Source organism: Zonotrichia leucophrys, chromosome 1A (assembly GCF_028769735.1).
Source record: "Zonotrichia leucophrys gambelii isolate GWCS_2022_RI chromosome 1A, RI_Zleu_2.0, whole genome shotgun sequence".
NCBI classification, from domain to species: Eukaryota; Metazoa; Chordata; class Aves; order Passeriformes; family Passerellidae; genus Zonotrichia; species Zonotrichia leucophrys.
Window position 1 is genome coordinate 27,691,605 of NC_088170.1, and position 18,769 is coordinate 27,710,373.

The following is an 18,769-nucleotide window of genomic DNA, read 5'->3' on the forward strand; positions in this document are numbered from 1 at the left end:
AGTAATAAAAACAGAGCAGTCATTTAAATGTGGCCTCAGCAGCTTATAAAAATAATGAAAGGTGCTCCTGTTTGTCTCTGCTTATTTCAGTTTCTCAAGATGTTAACTAAAGGCCAACTTATTCCTAATTACACTGTGAAGACTATCTTAACTGGTTAGAAAGGATGAACCTTTAAACTACTAATTCTGATCATACAGCAGAAGCACGTGCACCTTTCAACAAGAATTAGCCAAAACAGCTTGAGGTCTTCTACCACGTGAACTATTACCACAAATTTATATTTGCATTATAACTACAGTTTTTAATGTGGCCTTCTACTTTCAGGTAGCTGTTAGGTGGTAGTTAGACCTACTATGACCACAAAAAGTCACTTTGCAGGAAACCGTTGCAGTTGGAAGGTTACACCTTAAATCAAATCTGCAACAGCTGACAGCTGAAGTCAGGTGCCTAAACAATAATGGCTAAGTTCTCTGAGATGCTAAGCACATACAACTGAAACCAAATCTAGAGCTTTCAATCCCCATATCTCTGAAAGCAAAATGCTTACTAGCTTACTTAAAAACAGGCAAATCTCTCCTAGCTTGCAGAAACAACTCCATATGAAAAAAAGCTGCTATGTCTCTATGTCTCCTTTTTGCTTATTCTTGTCCAGTGGATTTGAACGTACTAGAGAGTGCTCTCTAGTGCATAACCCCAGCAAAAAAATCTAACACATAAATTGGAAGGAGAACAGAATCTATCTGTAAAACACACTAACAAGAGAAGAATGAGAGCTCAGCACTGGCTGAAAGAAAAGGTTTGGATCCTTTTGATGGCTATGTGAACTCATGAACATATTTATGTCTACTGGGAGCAAGACCAGCAAGCCACACAGGCCATTGCATGAAAGTCAAAGAAATAGAGCTTAGGAAGCATTCAGGTTATGTCCAGGGGGTGCAGAGTGCCTACAGCTTTCTTCCACCACACCCAAATCAGCATAATATAGTGACAACTCTTCAATATACCAACACAAACTGATTTTAAGAGTTAAATCACTACCCAAAGGCACCATCAACACCTCCAGAGATCAGATAAAAGCCTGAAATGCAATCCACCAATCACTAATTCTGTACCTCTGAAATGCCAACAAACTCTTTCAATTATTAATTTCCATGTCAAAGATTGAATGGATCATTTAATACAGAGCTAAGCATAAAGTTGGCCTTTAAATTAATTTAGACAATCAGAGAATTTAGTTCTGAACACAACCATGCTGTTTTGACAACACATGCATTATATAAAGCTCCACGGACAGTAAACAGCAGTTTATCATCACTTTTCTTACCCTGGCTTCTAAAGTCACTTTAGAGACCAGAACTTTGTATCTTGACAAGGATTACATAAAAATCCTACCACTTTGTTGACAGCCTCCATATCACATAGGTTTTCCACTAAAATGCGACATGCTTCTTCTTTACCCCAGTGAGCAGCAGCATGAAGTGGTGTCCAGCCATCATAATCTTTAATATTTACATCGTAGTGAGCCTGTATTAAAAGCCTGAGGGAATTAAAAGAAATAGATCTTGACACTGCTGACAGGGATAAATAAATTTTCGTAAAAATTGTAAAACTGCTCTATGGTAATATATTTCTCTTTTTTTCTCACAGATATTTTCATTGGGCTGCTGACAATTGATTAATTTTACTTCTCACAGAAACATCTGCTTTTTCATTGTTTAGCAGGTATGTATACATATTTTAAGGAAAATTCAAGAAAAACAGCCTTTTCCATTTTCTACTCTATTCACTTCCTCTCCAAAGACCATTGTCTCTACAGTTAGATATTCTCTGTACATGTGGTAATAGGCAAAAGGCTATTTTTAAGGAAAAGAGTTGTAAAATGTAAAAAATTGTTAGATATAGTGTTCTTATTAGTAAACCATTGAAACCTCCTTCCATTCTAAAAACAGCTGTTTGGAACTTTCACTTCCTGTCATCAACTTTTTGCAAAATTCTAGTGTTTACATGCTTTAACTGTTCTCTGAGAGGGAGCAGAGTTCCTCAAAGAGAGGACCTGCTTTTCTGCCTGCATTCAGGACTCACATTCATCATGGGTCTCAGGTAAGCATCAAAGTGACAAAGGACACTTAACCCAACAAGTATTTTTATGTAAAGAGCTGTCTGAACCACTGTTCATAATTGTTAGAAATCACGTAAGAACAAAATTTTTTTCCAAACAAATTTTCAAGTTTTTCAAAAGCCAATACACTTATAGTAATGTCCTCCAATGAGTCAACTTCCACACATGCTGAGCTGCAAATCTTGCAGTCTTGCATCCAATACAGAGCACACATTTTTGGTAATTATAGCAATCACAAAAACTGCCTGCACATATGTTTTGCCTCTCCTAGGAGAAATATACAGACTGGACTACAAAAAAACACAGTAACTGAGGGTGCTAAAAAATATCTAAACAGTTATAGATACAACTCCCTTACAGACACCTGCCACTCTAAAACACAAATTCCTTTTTTTAACAGAGTAATTTGTCTCGATCGTGTTGAAGCATCAGGGTTTTTTGAAACAGAACTCCCATTCAAGAAATTGCTCTGCAGACCTTAAAGCATCAATATTCCCAGTCAGGATGCATGCTCATTTTCACTTATGTTACAGTTCGTAAGAACTCCTATCACTGCTAAAGCAGTCAATTAAATTTACAATCACATTAAAGCAATGTACTACTAATTATGCTTTACTACAAAAAAAGTAAAGCTTTGATGAAAAAGAAATTAAATATGTTACGATATATACTCATATTAGATTAATGAAAAGCAGTGAATTAGGGGACATCTGAAGCCTAAAGCTTTCCAGGGAAGACTTCAAGAGTCATTGAATTGAATTTTAAAAACACCATCAAAACACAAAGTTAAATTATCTGGTTTTTAAGTGTAAAAACTTTTAGCCTGAATTACAAACTCTGTTTTACGTATGGAAATAAATATGGTGTCCTGAAAATATGCACCAACCAGGATGCTAACTGGCATTATAAAAAGCTCTTAAGCTTGTTTACATAGCTGTCTTTAGAAACAGGGAAGTTTTTAATCAACTTTCTTCTCTTACAAGTAAGTATTTAGGTTCAACATGTATACTATATTCATATTTTGAATGACTTAGAATAGAAAGCTAGCCACATCATGATTTATGAGTGCTTGAAAATATCAAATCAAGCATTGAGCATAGATTGTTCTAGAGACTGGGATTTTCAAGATACACTCCCTAAATGTTAGAAGTGCCCAATTCCAAGCAGCATTACATCAAGACAAAAAAATATAAAAAGCTAAACCACACTTACTTTAAGACTTCTGTATAGCCCTTAGCAGCAGCTACATGAAGTGCTGTACCACCAGATTTTGCATGCCTGACATCACTTATATGGCCACTGTTGAGCCACTGTCTTGCATCTCTCAGCATTATTCGTTCTTCTTCTTTGCGAGCTGATTCTATATCAACCCCTAATTCAGACAGGGAGGGGGAGAGAGGAAGAGAAGACACAAAAAATTTTAGTTCAAATAATTCGTTTCAATTATATAACAAATTTTATGCTACATTTATATGATACAGTAAAAAGCCCCTAAACCTGAATAATGTTCACAGTTAGATATGTACATTTTTCGGAAGATGAATTCCAAGGCTATGGAAACATCCAACACTGAGGGACAGCTTGCACAATGCTTTTTTTAACAAAAGGAGGGGCTGGGTGGACAAAGTATTAGAAATAAATAATCATGAAATCAATCTAGTAAAACTCTTCAAACTCATTCTTCTAAGAATGTCTACCATCACACTAATAACTACTGAAGCGACCTGATAAAAAAAGAGAAAAATTGTATTTTAATTTTCTAAGCACCAAAAACCAAGTCTGTGTTGATGTAGCTGTACACAGTAGAAAACAGCTGAAGTTGTTTTACAAACAGGTCTCTATGGGAAGAGAAACAACCTTGCTTCTTAACAGTGGTGACAAAATGAAGCTATACCTTCTATACTTTCTAAAACATGAATAACAAACCTTTTACACAAATAGACAACACTTTGGATATTGCACTTTCATAGCTCTACTAAAAAAACATCCAAAACACCGAAAACTTTTTACAGTATGTCTCACAAAAAAAAAATTAAATTATACACCGATGGAAAGGGAGAAATACAGTCTATCATCATAATACCTACAAGTATATGCATCAGGTTAAACAAATGGAAATAAATTCCAGACCCTGAAAGGGTAATACAATCACATTTTTTGCAAGCATTTTTGTAAGTACTACTTAAAAACATAGCAGGAAAGAGATCTTGAACTATGCAGGAGCACAATTCTAGCAACGATGGCTGAAAGGTGACAACTCATAAGGAAAAGCAATTTAGAAACTGTGATCATCAAGAGCACAAACTGTATCTGGGTTGACCTCTGTCAGAAAATCAGTGGCCCAACCTTCAACAAAATGTTTTCATGTGTATGATTTCTCTAATCTTATACACTGGTATGCAGGGACTTAAGATATATATACTATAAAACTTGATGCTAAAGACAATCAAAAGATAAAACTTCACTAAGTACCATAAAGTAATTGAAGGAAGTTAAACAGTCAGTGTTCTGAGGACTTGACCAAACCCCTAGACTCATTCAATAAATTGCCCAGCAAAACCATTTTAATCTTGACAATTTAGGTAAAAAATTAATAGAATTACATTTTATCAGAAACTGACAAAAAACCATAATCTGGATGTTGAGTCTCCAAGATGCGGGAAGACATACAAGGCTGTTGAAGGACTCAGCAGAGGAAAAAGCTAAAAAACTTTTCAAGTATGACAAATATGAAGAGTGAAGACCAGGAACTCTGAATCTACAATACACTGATAGTCACACATTCTCATTCCTCAGGAAGCTCCTACATATTGATAGGTGAACTACTAACTTCATGGGCATGAGCATCTGCTTTCCTTTCAGAATGACACAGCAGTGACCAGCAGATCCTGGCACAATACTCTAGAATACAGTCATTTACATGTCAGTGTTGCCTGCAAAATACTACTATATGATAAATAGTGTATGTTTGATCATCTCTTAGTCACATTTATGTCCATTCCCTTTTGTGTATGCTCAAAGTCCAACTGTGAATCCTTATCAGCATGAGTAACCTTCTCCACCTGAAGAATCTGAACAAACTCCTATCAGTGTAAAACTGTTTACATAGCTGCTTGTGCTGAGGCGCTTTGGTATAAAGGAAGAACAGAGTAAAAACTCATTCCAGGCCCTGATCTTGTGAGCTTCTAAGGGGTCACATCTAAGCTTACTTTCCAGACAGCCCTAACAATCCAGATTATTATATTAAAACAGCAATGCTTTGCAGAAAAAGTAACTAACACTCAATACAGACTTCCATTAATATCACAAACTACTGGATTTCTGAAGCCCAAACAAAACATAAAGGTTACAGAGGAGTAATGGCTGTATCAATACATTATTTTACAAGACAGTTAATTTCTGGTCATATTTCAACAGAAGAAAGTACCAGAATCTTGCCAATCTAAATAAAACATTCCACATTAATAACTGGAGTGAAAATGGGAATTAAACTTTGTGGCACAGAAAAAAGTTGTGTTCTGAGATAAATACAATTCCCATTATTAACAACAGAAAATGGAATGTAAACAGCCTTTATTATACCTTGTATGGGCTTTTCTCCTTCCTTTTGTTTTCCAGACCAGGGGAAAAGAAAATGCTCATCATCTGTTTCCAACCCTTTCTCCCGACGGCCCATAGATGGCAATGCGCTGCCTCCCAGCTCAGCCTCAGCCACAGCACTCGCTCACACCACCAGCGCACTTAACCTCTCTGGCAGCCGAACAACTTATAGCATTAATAATTTATTGCTAAATGCTTCCACTTTTTCCTGATCAACAAGTTTTACTCAACAGCCCAAATGAGGTTTGAAAACAGTGTGCCATTCAGTGAGCATTTAATGAAAATTCAGCATAAATGTAACTGCTGAATCATTGTTTCAGGACAACTCAGCCATATAAAGGCATGTTTTATAGATACTGCAGGGAAGATCAACCCACTTTTTACTTCATGAAGTGAATGTTTATATACAAATGTAATAGTTCGCATTTTATCCATATAAACAAATCTGAGTTAAGCAATACATCTGGGACAGTCTTTTTACATCACCTATAATTAAGAATGAGGAACATGTTTTTCTCCTTGGGACAGGAGTGACCATTCTGATAGTTACTGAATAAATAGCTACTACACTTAATCCCTGATTCACCTAACATCACCTCTCCCCACTAACTCACCTCGTGAGAATGTTTCCTATAATTCAAAATAACTGCTTAACCAGTTAAAAATAATTTTAGGAGGCCATCTGACAATCAATAGCTAAAAAAGTCACTTCAAATCATTATACGTAACCCCACTCGAGCCCTGAGGAGAGACAACATTTAAAACTGGCCAGGGCTGGCCAGGACTAAAACCACATCTCTTCCAAGTCTGCTGGTTTTCACCAGTGCAAATGAAAACTTTACTGGTAAAAGACAACTTCCACAACTCTGTGCTGAAACACTGCAGAGTAGAAACATGACAGGTCACAATGCGAAACTTAATAATATTTTTGATGAAGCTAAATGATTTTGAGAATTGCAGTGGCCTCTTATATATACATGGGACTGACCAATGCAAAAGGTATTAGTCATATGGAGGACCAACAGAAGTCCTTGATAAAAGAGCTTTTTATAACACACAAAATAGTTTAACCATATGGAGTGCAAACAGAACAGTTGTTCAGCACTACTCTGGAATAATTTCCATTAAACACCTGATTTTGTTATCTGAGAAGTGTTTGTAAATGGGTCAAAAAAATCTTTACACCTTACTTGAGCATGTGATTTCCCTTCTCATAAATTACAAAACTAAGGAAGGTTTTAAGCTTAAAAAATAATTAAGCTAATAATTCTCCACTGAAGATTAGGGTAGAAAAACATTTTCCTAATTATCAGAGTGGTACAGCTTCAGTTACAGGATAGCTATTCCCTTAGTTCACAATTCCTGCACAGTCCATTATGTCAAGTCATTCTATTTGCTCAGCAGGACACAAGAAGACACAGGCACAGAAAAGGCACCTGACCCTTGGTGCAATTTAGAGGTGTAGCATGTGGGGATCTGAATGACTAAAGAAAAACAGCCACTGGATAATAATACTAGAAAATCTTTATTCTTTAATGGCCAACACTCATAACAATAGAACCTGTATAACAAGAAGATTATTTTGTATCACTGACCATCTCCTCTCTAGTCAGGTCAGACCTTGGAGCCCGAATACTAAAATAGGATGAGGAAACATTGAAGATCTTTACTTTTATTAAGCCTGTAATGTAACACAGAACTGAACTGTATTGTATTCTATGATTTATTTTTGCGCATTTAGTGTCTCTAGAGGCTTCCACCTTTTGTCCAGTAATAAGACATGTCCTTAAAATACAGCTTGATAGCTGCTAAAAAATGGGCTTAAGTACAAATTGATGATTAACAGAATGCTGAGTAGCTGGGTCATCTGTTTTGACATTTCTTATAAAGACAAAAGGCCTACAAAAGCAGCAAAAAAGGAGACATAACCAATGATTCTTCTTGGATTTCTAACAGGAACAAACGTCAAATATCATCACTTAAATCTGAAATCACAGTGAACCTGACCAATCTTTCCAAGCAATTTTTTGCCACCAAACAACTCTGCTAATCTGTAGGAAGCCAAATTTACAGCATTAACACACATCACAAAAATGAAGCTACCATGAACGCAGGAATAAATACATGAAAGGATTGCAAGGCAAAAATGTTATGGAAAGTGCCTATTTAATTTTCACAATGCATATTTTATCTACACAGGGATAGGATATTTTGTCATCCAGGCTTGCTTATTTTCAAAATAAATAGGCTGGTCTTCCATCACCCTTAACACTGAGCCAGGGCTGATCATTCCACCGACCCCACTGTTAACTTGCATTATCAAAACTGTGGCAATGTTTTATTTAATATGAAGGAGTGCATCATATGGAATTATCTCACTGCTAGAAGATAATGACACTCAGCTACACACAGCTGAATAGCCAAAGATTAAACTGTCACAATGCCTCACTATTAATTGCCCATTAAGAGAAACAATTAGGCTCCTATTTTATAGCTATTAACTTCTCTAGCCACAACAAACACAATTATGCACTTTTTAAGTGATTCTGATAATGACCAAATAATCCTTTTTTAATGTAACATTAATACACAAATTTATGTAATATCTATATGCAAGCTAGGATGCCATCAAAGGTGCATAATTAAAATATCATTGCTGAGACAAGAGTCTCATGATTTAGTAAGATATCCACTGTAAGTTCACATCCAGATTCATACCCTTCCTAGTCCACTCTCACCCACAATCATGAAATAATTCCTTTGATTTTATCTCTGCACATAAAAGCCCTCAGTTCTTAAGTCTTCAAAGACAAGTTTAGAAGGAGGGATAATGCACGCCCTCTTCCCTGCTTCCGTGAAACAAGCAAGCAAACCAGCTGCCATAAAAATGCAAGAGGAAGGAAAGTAGGTTGTCCATACTAAGTGAACTTTAGTATTTTAAAACAACCTACATTATTCCTTTAGAAGCTAATAGCTATGGTGTGGGAACACATACCTTCTTCTCAGATTTATAAAGACAGTACCTTACACAGTTTACAGTAAGCTTCAACTGTGAAATATGTAAACCTCACGGAGATTTTCAGTGCTGTGGCATTATGCTGATTTTACAATTGGGATGTTCAAAATAATTAAACTTGCAAAAGAATAAAAATTAGTGTTGTTGTAATTTGTAATGTTGAATATCCACATTATAAAAATGTATGTAAAATCCTATATAACAAAATATCTCTTTAAAAAAATGCAGTAACATATAAAAGAGATTTTGGAGGAGTTCATTCCCCAAACAATTCCAATTTGATAAAGAGCTACCGCAGTCATTTAGTATCACACATCAGTAAAGCCAAGCATTTCAAGAACCTTAAAAAATCTAGGCTGAGGTGAACTCTAGAAACAACTCTTAAGCAAGACTGACAGTACTGTTAGAAAAGAGAACAACCAATTCAAATAGAGAAATGGTAATACAGACAAAAAATACACACAACTGTCTAATCTGATGTTCGTTGTGTGTTAACTGTAAAAAAGGCTAATCAAATTTCTGTTAACACTACCAATTAACTGAATCAAAGCCTTTGCAAATCCACTCTACTTCTGTGTATCTCTGATCTTAGTAGGTATCTCTCATTTCCCTGCAGATCATGTCTTCCAGTTTCTTTTCACCATTTGCTTTGGGCTTTAAATGGGTTTAAGCATATAAATTAAAACTGGGCAAAGCCCTGAGAGACAATTAGTAGTTTACTGTTAAATTATGTAAATCTGTTTTAAGAGACAGACACCTAAACACCATACATTCTATACTGACCAACTCTCTTTAGAAAATAAATTGACTTCAACAGTCACAATTTAGCCCAAGTTTTCAAAAATACATTTAGTGTCCATAAATACAACCACCCTTCTGTATTCAAAATTACCTTGTCTATTTACTTCATTCTGAAGCAGCTCTTCCATTGCCTCTTCTTCAGCAATATCTAATGGAGTGTCTCCTTCACTATTTACAGCTCCTACATGTGCTCCTTGACTAATTAAATACCTGCCAACAGACAAAGAAAAAAAGCCCGTAAATAACACAGCAAAATTGATGAAAAAAAACCCAAAAAACCAACATAACAGCCACTAGGCTATCATATGCACACATACAATTAATAGAAACATTTACATTGGGTGTAAACACAAACACTTTAGACTGTCTGCAACCTATGAATACTGGCATGTCTCTTCATCCTAATACCCATTAATACAAAGAGCCTTCTGGTGTTAGTTTGCCACAAAGACTCCTGACACGTTTCATACATACCTGAAAAACCGAAAGAAGAAAATGGCTAGATAATGACCAAAAGTGATGACAAGTTGAACGGAGATGGAACCACCAATTCCTGTGACCTCCTCTAATTAAATCACTTTTCCTGTAACTCAGTGGCACATACTATTTGCCAAAATGATGATCCCTGATCCCTCCGGCAGATTCTTAAAGTCAATAAAAACAGAACTACATCTCCTTCTAAGTATTCATCAGGTCAGCTTTTGGTGGGGAAGGAGGAAAGGGGGAGAAAGAAAACAGTACTTTACGCATTTCAATCCCATTATGTTTTCTTATTTAATATGTTACTGTCTCAGGAGTCAAGAACCGAAAATTCTCAATTTCCAATTACGTCATAGTATCAATTCCACCAATAGGTTACAAAAGTATTATATTATTTGTGTTAAACCATAAGCCTACCAAGTTATTGAAAAGCTACAGTTAATGAACAATTAAAATTGATCAATAGTCTTGCAGCTTCTGACCATAATATTTCCATTAACCTAAAAAATTCGATACTTTGAGCCATGACAGGTGTCAAGACAAGAAAAAGCTGCAAATCCACCTCCTGTCTTGCACAGCTTAATTCATATATTCCGCATATTTGAGAAAAAAAAATTCAGAATATATCAAAGAATCAATCATCTGTCATAAAAGGTGTACAAAATAAAGAGTGCTTTCCTAACTTCACTATTACAGAATGCCAAATTATGCAGGAGACAATCACAAAATTAATCCAACACTAATACAAATGCTTTGAAGTAGTTTATTGCTGCCTTAACTTCTGCCAATTAATTATCATCCTAGATAGCTGGAATCTGTTATCTTTAATCAATAACTCAGAATCTAATACTCTCATATATTTGTATTTTTTAATGTATGACTAGCACTTGTTACTAAATCTCTGTAATTACGTCAAGAAGTGCTAAGAACCAGTAGATCACAAAATGAAAACGAATTCCCAGAAAGGCAACTATTATCTCCTGACATGTACATCATCAGTTGCTACCAACAACTTTGATGCTGGTAAACCATGCTGTTTTTATATTGTTCTTCTTGAAAGAGTGCTGTGCTCTAACTCTGACCTCCCTCCTTCTAAGAAATTGAACTTCCGCAGGAATGATAAAATAATACAGAGGAACGATGTCTCTCAACAATACTAGCTGTATTAACAGTGAAACAGCCTCTCAGGTCACAGATCAGGTAATTGCTATGCAGGGGGTTGCTAAACGGGCAAAAACAGCACTGGGGAAATCAACTCTCTTACAAAGTCAACCACTTACAAAAATATCTTTATTTAAAAATCCAAGTGAATATTAATGTTCTTGCAATGTTTACGTTCTATTATAGACAGGAAAAGACCATTTTTATGTATTTCCACAGAATACCTCTAGCAGAAAATGAAACCACTTCTCTAAAGAAAATACTTATCTCATTGAAGCAGTTGTATTTGGTCACTGGGTCAATGTAGATATGACAAAAGAAGGAATGCATAAAAAAGTGAAGGGAATGAATAAAAGGCTAGTATAGCATTTTAAAGTTATTATTTTTATAGATGGACAACTTCACGATCAACTGATCCTTTAAAGCAGACTTCAAAATGAAGCTGCTTACAGATCAAAATCAGATCAGCAATGCTAGGGGATTTGTAGGGTTGGAGAAGCACAGTTATCTGATTTTCCTTTTGCAGGTGCTTACAGGGCTTTGGTTTCCTTGGGTCAGCAAAGTAAGCATAGGTGAACTTGCTCCGAGTTCACAGGATTTAAAGGGATGGAAGAAACACAACAAAGGTGAAAGGCAGCACACTTCTTGCCACAGAAGTGAGAACAGAACACACTTTTTCCAGCCTTCCTTCAGCCACCTCAACTAGGCTCCTCCACTGCTATCCCTCTCAAAAATTAACAGTGATCCTCTCAGGAAAATTAAATGAAAGAACATTATTTACGATAAACCAAGTAACTCAAATCCAATTATTTTAAAGACACCTTTTAATGTGTAACCTTTTTTCACCTGATTATGAAATCTACATTTGTTCTATTTTCCGCATCATTCAGATCACCTCGTCCTGTAAAAGTGCATGATGCATTTGTTTACTTAGAGCACAGCTACTTTCAGCAAGCAATGACAGGGTTCACAGGGTACATGAAGTCAACCTGCTACCTACAGAATCAGTAATTTTATTAGGAATTTAGTGCTACCCGTGGAAAGGAAAGCAATCATTTTCCATGTGGAGATAATTTGACTCTACACTGCATACACACAGGAAACAGATTTGGTAAACAAGACCAGGTGAATGATGCCCTGTCTTCATAGGGCATCACTGAGCAGAAGACAGTACCAGAACCATCCTAAGAATGCAAAGATTTTGCTGTTTACATAAGAAAAATATTTCTCGAATGATCTGTATTTCAAACTAAATGTTAATTAAAACTTATATAGTATGACTTCAAATAAAGGTGTATTTGACATTTTAGTTACCCTGGTGCCAGATACTAAACTCTTCACATGCTACCATGTATTATTGTATGTAGGTATGTATGCATATATAAAACTTCCATGTTTTGGGAAAAAAACCCAAACAATGTATACAAACAACTGCTTGAATTTTACCTTTTTAAAGTAGATGATACCTTCATCTTAAAATTTCATCTTTCCTATGCAAGCAAACATAACTTCATTTCCTTGACAGATATTTAATTTATACAGCTACATGTATACAGTGAAAAGGAAATTGAAGCTGTGTAATAAAAAGTCCAGACCCATGCATTTTGACACCATGTCTATAAAATGTGCTTTATGTAAACTTGGAAGCAGTGAAAAAGTAAAAACATGTAAGATTTCCACCATCACCTAATAAACTTTTTTGGTATAGCACTTGAATTTGTGTCTTTTGAAATTTTGAAGTTTTGAGTTCAAAAATGGTAATGTTAGACAACTACAGAAGAAAAATTCAGAAAATTCAATGATAAACTGTATAATGTATTGGAAAGTTTTCATTTTAAATCTAATTAGATGACAAAGAAACAGTAGCTGTTCTGTAGCTACTGTTACTATATAGAAAACTATTCTATCGAGTTTAAACTTTCAAGTGTTAACACTGAAGCTAAAGGTATCACTTTTAGTCTCTTGGGATCTAAATATAGAGAACTGCAAGTATCCCAGGAATACTAGGAGAGATAAAAGCAGCAAAAGAAAAGAAAATAATTTGTCGTGGTATTTCCATGACAAGGATTATGCATTCTGGGTAAGACTAGAAGAAGTAGTTTGCTTTGCAAAACCATTATTTTATGAGGGCAAATATACTTCTAACTAAATTTTTTCTTCTAGGAGTCACTGCTATATACTCCTCAATAGCTACTGAAAACTGAAATTAACTACTTTGGGAAAAAAAAAAAGAAGCAAACACTTATTTTTCTAGAATTATTATGAAACCCATATACTCTCCCATCCTTTAGTGAAAAATATATTTTTATATAACTAATAAAGGGCTGGAATCTTAGTATATCTGAGACAATAAAAACCAACCCTGAGATTACTGTACAAAAGCCAAACAATCCACACCAAAACCAGTCCCAGGAACTGGAAATAAAAAAAGTTTAACTAGCAATGTGGCCTACATTCTGAATTTAAAAAAAAATTCCCAAACCAATAAAAAACCCTTACAACTGAACATTGTGTGTCTGTACATCTGTTAACAAAATGCATATATAGACAAAAAGAGAGGAAAACCTCTCTCTGAAGACACTTTGTATACAAAGTTGAGTCATATCTCTGAATTTAGAACTCAAGAATCTGGAAGATGCTCAAGCTTGGCTAACAGCATCCACTGCAGATAGCATTTTCATATTATTTATCTCAGCACCAGAAAGAGGGGCATATGTTTACATTGGAACCTTGGCCCAGTTCGCAGTATCTGGAAACAAGTTTGCAAAGGCATTAGCGATGTAATTAACTTGAAGTACTGGCTGAACCTGAAGGTCACCAGAAGGGCGGAAGGCACAGGGAAGGGCAGAGCACAAGTGGCCATTACAAACTGCTTACTGAGCTCACTGGGGACTCACTGGGGCAAACACGGGGTCCCTTCAGACTGTTCAGAAGACTGACAGCAGATCCTGACTCCTAAAATGTGATGAGAGACCTGCCTAAAACAATGTTACATATACATCTTAAATAAATACGCCCAGTGTGTCCTTCCCGTGAAACAAGGCCTAATTGCCACTGGGGGCCCAACTAACAGCACCGCTGCCAAGAACTTTTAACTAATTAGCGAACATTTACGATTTCAGCTAAGCCCAGCTGGTTTAAAAAAAAATCCATACATGCTGGAGTTCAAATTAATTCCATGAGTATCTTAACCGAATGACAAAAAGGGGCCGGAGACTGAAAAAGTATCACTGTATACATGCAGCTGTGTAAACCCTCATTTGAAGAAACAAACAAGGAAAAAAATTAAAAACTGACAATTTTGGAATATGTATTTTAATTTGGTTGGGTTTTTTTTAAGTGCCTTTAAGAATTGTTTCACTGTTTATTTTTTTTAAATATAAAGTATCAATGCACTTATAAAAGCACATCTCCGTAAAACATCCATATTACTGGCAGAAATACATTTACAATAACTCTGGCCAAACAATTAGGCCTCCAAGAGACACCTAACAAATAAAAATATAAAATTTTAACATTACTATTTTCAGTTTTTTTAAAAGTTGAAGTATACTGAAACTGTAAAACCTGATCCTTCTCAGACCTTCTATTGCTCTAAATGTCAGGGAATATTTCTTAAAATATTTTCTAACTGTAAAATAGTTCCACTCTGATCTCCTAACAAGGTTCATATTAACTCAGACAAGGTAGAAATGCTAACTCAAGATTACTTGTCATTTCCAAATGTAGTTTTGTTTTGGTCTGGCTTTATCAGTTTGGAGTTTTATTTGGTATTTAACTTTCAGCAAAAATAACACTTATAGGCCAGGTAAGAAAAGGTATACATACCTGTAGGACAACATATTGAGAGACAGGATTATAACTTCTAGGTGATTCTTGAATTATAAGGATGTACTTCTCAAAATAAAATATTTAAGAAAGTCGTGGTATTTTTATTTTTCTTGAATGTCTTAAAATAATACAAACCTGAAGCAAATCCAGTAGCATGAGAGTAACATTATGCTGAATTCTGTTGTGGTACACAGTATAAATATGCCCTGTGTCAGTGGGCAAGCCCCACGGAAAACATCCAGTTGGCTGAACAGGTATGAACAGCCAGGGTACAGCTACCCCTCAATCACTCCCTCATGCACCCTCACAATGTTACACTCACTTTTGAACACGTAATTCAAACCCCAGATAAATGCAATGACAAAAAGCCACAACTTCCCAGTTTTGGAAGCCTATGTTGCAATCCCTACCAGCATTTGGTGGGGAGGGTTAAAACGCGCGCAGCGTGGGGCGGCAACAGCAGGTCTGCGCAGGCGCGGAGCGGCCCGGCCGGCCCGGGCAGGGACCCTCCCACAGCGCCCCTGCTCGGCCCCGCCGGGGGTGAGGCCTCTCCTCACCCCTGCACAGAAACACAACACAGAACAGGTCACTTCCCCAAGCGCCTCTCCACAGCTGAGATACTGCTGCAGCTCTCTCTTCTCAATCCAGGATTTAGAAAAGAACACGAAGGTTCCAAATTCAGCATTGCAACCAAAACTGCAGAAGTTCAAGTGGGCCTAGAATCCTTTCTCCTGCATGATTTTAAGACCAAAGGAGATCAAATCAAACGACTTGAAAAACAAAGTCAAACTCGCAGGGATGTCTTATTCAGGCACTCTGCAAAATGCCGTCCCACACTGTCAGTCACTGCTGTGCCTCCGCATTCTGCCTCTGAGCATTTAAAACTGAATAGAGACTGGCACAAGAAAGACAGGCTTCTGTGATGGCAGTTAAATTTAAATCAAATAATGTAAAATAACGAAAAAACTCATGCACTTCTAAGGTTATGCTGCTTTGCAAAATCCAGAGGACTTTCACTCACATCTTCCTCTTCTGAAAAAAGAGTGCTGCAGCACTTTTTAAAAAGGAATGCTCCCCCCATAAGCATTATCATCAGCTAGTAGCAATGCAAAACACAAAGTTAAATCAGACCAATTAGGGTTACTTAGCATAACTAGACAATTATTTACTCTGAAATACATGACGATTTTAAGACAGCTAATATCAACAAGAGACCTGAAGTAAATTTCTGATTTTTCTCTTGCAGAACACAAACCCCAAGAATTTCTGATAGCTAGAGATGCTTTAAAAAATAACAACAAAAAATAGGTGAGAAACAAATGGCCAAAAGATTTTAAGCAGATAGAAGGGAGACATTTATTTTCAATTTTCATCAGAATAATCCAGACGAAAGCATATATCTTTTTTTCTAAATAATTAGCCAGTTTGCAAAGACAATTTTTATGTCCTTCAATATGCAATAGCTCTTGCAGATAGCATCAAATCCAGCTTCTGATTCTCTCCCATGAAGCTCTTATGAAAGGCATCTTGGACTGACACACATCTTTGCTTCAAAATTGTCATATACTCCCAAAGCTATCAAAGTAGTCAAACAAAAAAAAAAAAAGTTCCTATGTAAACATCACTTTCTATCACTCCTAAATATTGTACCTAGAGAAAAAATACATTTATGATTAGGAAGCCAACATTCTATAACATACCAACACACCCCTGAATTTTGCATATAGCTGGCAGTTCCCAGCCTCCACTGCTACTTGGATGCCCAAGGAAGCACATTAAGTAGAATCTCATCAGTCTTCCTTTTTGGTATGCAGGAGCATAAAAGAAACAGTGTAGATAACAGTATCTGGTTAGTTTTACTCCTCTTGTGCTCCAAGAAACCTCTGAAAGAAGCCAGCTCTAGAAATATTTGTACGTAGGTGGCCAGCTAAACTTAAAATGCAAAGATGGAAAAGGAAAAATTCCTACTTGCAGCATCTGAAAAGCAACTGAGCCTTCACATATGCCTTATCCATATAGAGGGAAAGACATTTGAGAGGCGGCAGAGCAATGTTTAGGTGAAAATAAACAGTGAGCGAAGCAAGTAAAGTCAAAAACACGAAGAAAGCCATATAGGGAAACATATGGCCTATTCCAAAAAAAGAACAAACCAAAAACCAACCTACCACAAAAAAAAACCTGCAAATGAAGCAGCACCCAAGAAAAAACTGAAGCGGAGCCTGACATTGCCAGGAGGAATAAAGGGCAAAAATTTCAGCAGGAATGAAATGAAGCAAAACAAGAAGTATTTTTAAAGTGCATATCAAATGTTATTTTCATGATGCACTGCATGAACGAGCATTCATTTTGAAACTTGCAGCATATTGTGCAAACGTGAAGGCTGAGTATGAAAAATGCCTCACTGCAGCTGCAGAGGTCATACTGTAACTCCAGCTGAAAACACCATGCTTGGAATGCTTTCCCATAGCAAGTGTCCAAGCATTTGTGGTGATTTACCTAACCATCATCAAGGTGAACAACTGGGATTGAGTTCCGGTGGTTGAGAAGAAGAGGTAACAGCAGCATGGAGGCAGAAGAGGAGGAGGGAGAAGGAAGACCATGCTGCTTCCCACTTTCCTCAGCTAAGAAGAGGTGATCCCACCAGGAGCTCACCACCCCTCCAGCCTTACTGCCAAAAGCAGCATTGCTATATTTGGGTATGGCAGCATCAAAAAAAATTATTTTATCTGTTGACTTCTATTTCAGCAGAAGTTATGAGTATGGACTTAACAGGCTTGTTTTTCTCCAACAGCCACATGATTGCATTTATATCAGAAAAATTTAAACCAAGATCAATTCATTTCCTGTGTTAAAAAAGATCTTAGTATATACATAACTACTACATCACAGAACTTATCTTACTTGTAATTATATTACATAATATAGTAAGCAGACGTCTCTGTAAAGCAACACTACTATCACAGTTGCAGTTTCTAGCATCACTCAGTAGTACTGAACTTAGTCTGACCCCCATTTAGATACCAGCAATCTGCACTTCATAGCAATTGTTTACATATTCAGTCTGCTTTGAATTTCCTTGAAATCAATCTTCTTCCAAAAGAAAGTCCTACTCTTCATTCAAATGTCTCAATCATTTGATAAGCAGTATCTTGTCTGTAATAAAGAGGTTTCAAATAATTACTTTTCTATACCTTTTTTTGTCAAATCCACTGCTTATAGAAAACCCTCACACTTCTGTGTCTTAGCGTCTGAATTGTACCCTAACAACCCACTTTCATCAATGCACAGCAGCCCTTATGTGTCTAGATACACCACGGCTACATCTACATGCACTTTAGGAGAACTCAAACATCTTTTACCCTGCCTCAGTCAGGGGTAAGACTAGAAAACCACACACAGATTATGGTCATTTGCACTGAAATGACACAGTTTAGGATAGCCAACAAAAGACATGGTTTAAGACAGGATAGGTAGGCCATAAATTGTTTTGGTGTCACTAGAAAGTCTACTGTATTGTGCCAGAATAGGGTCAAACTCACAACAGATAAACCACTCAAGTAAAAGCTGCAAGAAAATCAAAACTGAGATGCAGAGAAGTGGCAATCTATACCACAACCTTGTTTTCTCCTAGAACACAATCCTCAAAACCAACTTTGTTGCAAGTTAAATTATTTTTATATCAGATAACTCAATAAATACTACATTCAGTGGTCAACAGCACTAATAATTCCATAGATTCCACAGTGTAGAGAGGATCTAT

At 36.3% G+C, this 18,769-nt stretch overlaps 1 protein-coding gene across 6 annotated transcripts in view; it reads right to left on the bottom strand.

Moving 5' to 3' along the window:
• The window catches only part of PPP1R12A (protein phosphatase 1 regulatory subunit 12A), a 112,451-nt gene that overhangs the window by 40,012 nt on the left and 53,670 nt on the right, over positions 1-18,769 (bottom strand). For 5 of the 6 annotated variants that reach the window (XM_064701996.1, XM_064701994.1, XM_064701993.1 and 2 more), the window contains exons 3-5: positions 9,629-9,747; positions 3,333-3,492; positions 1,394-1,538 (exon numbers count right to left, since the gene is read on the bottom strand). In XM_064701996.1, coding sequence (XP_064558066.1) covers positions 1,394-1,538; positions 3,333-3,492; positions 9,629-9,747 — 424 coding nt within the window. Of the gene's footprint in view, positions 1-1,393; positions 1,539-3,332; positions 3,493-9,628; positions 9,748-15,144; positions 15,283-18,769 lie in introns of those variants that run through there. The other variant, XM_064701997.1, reaches the window with a different exon arrangement.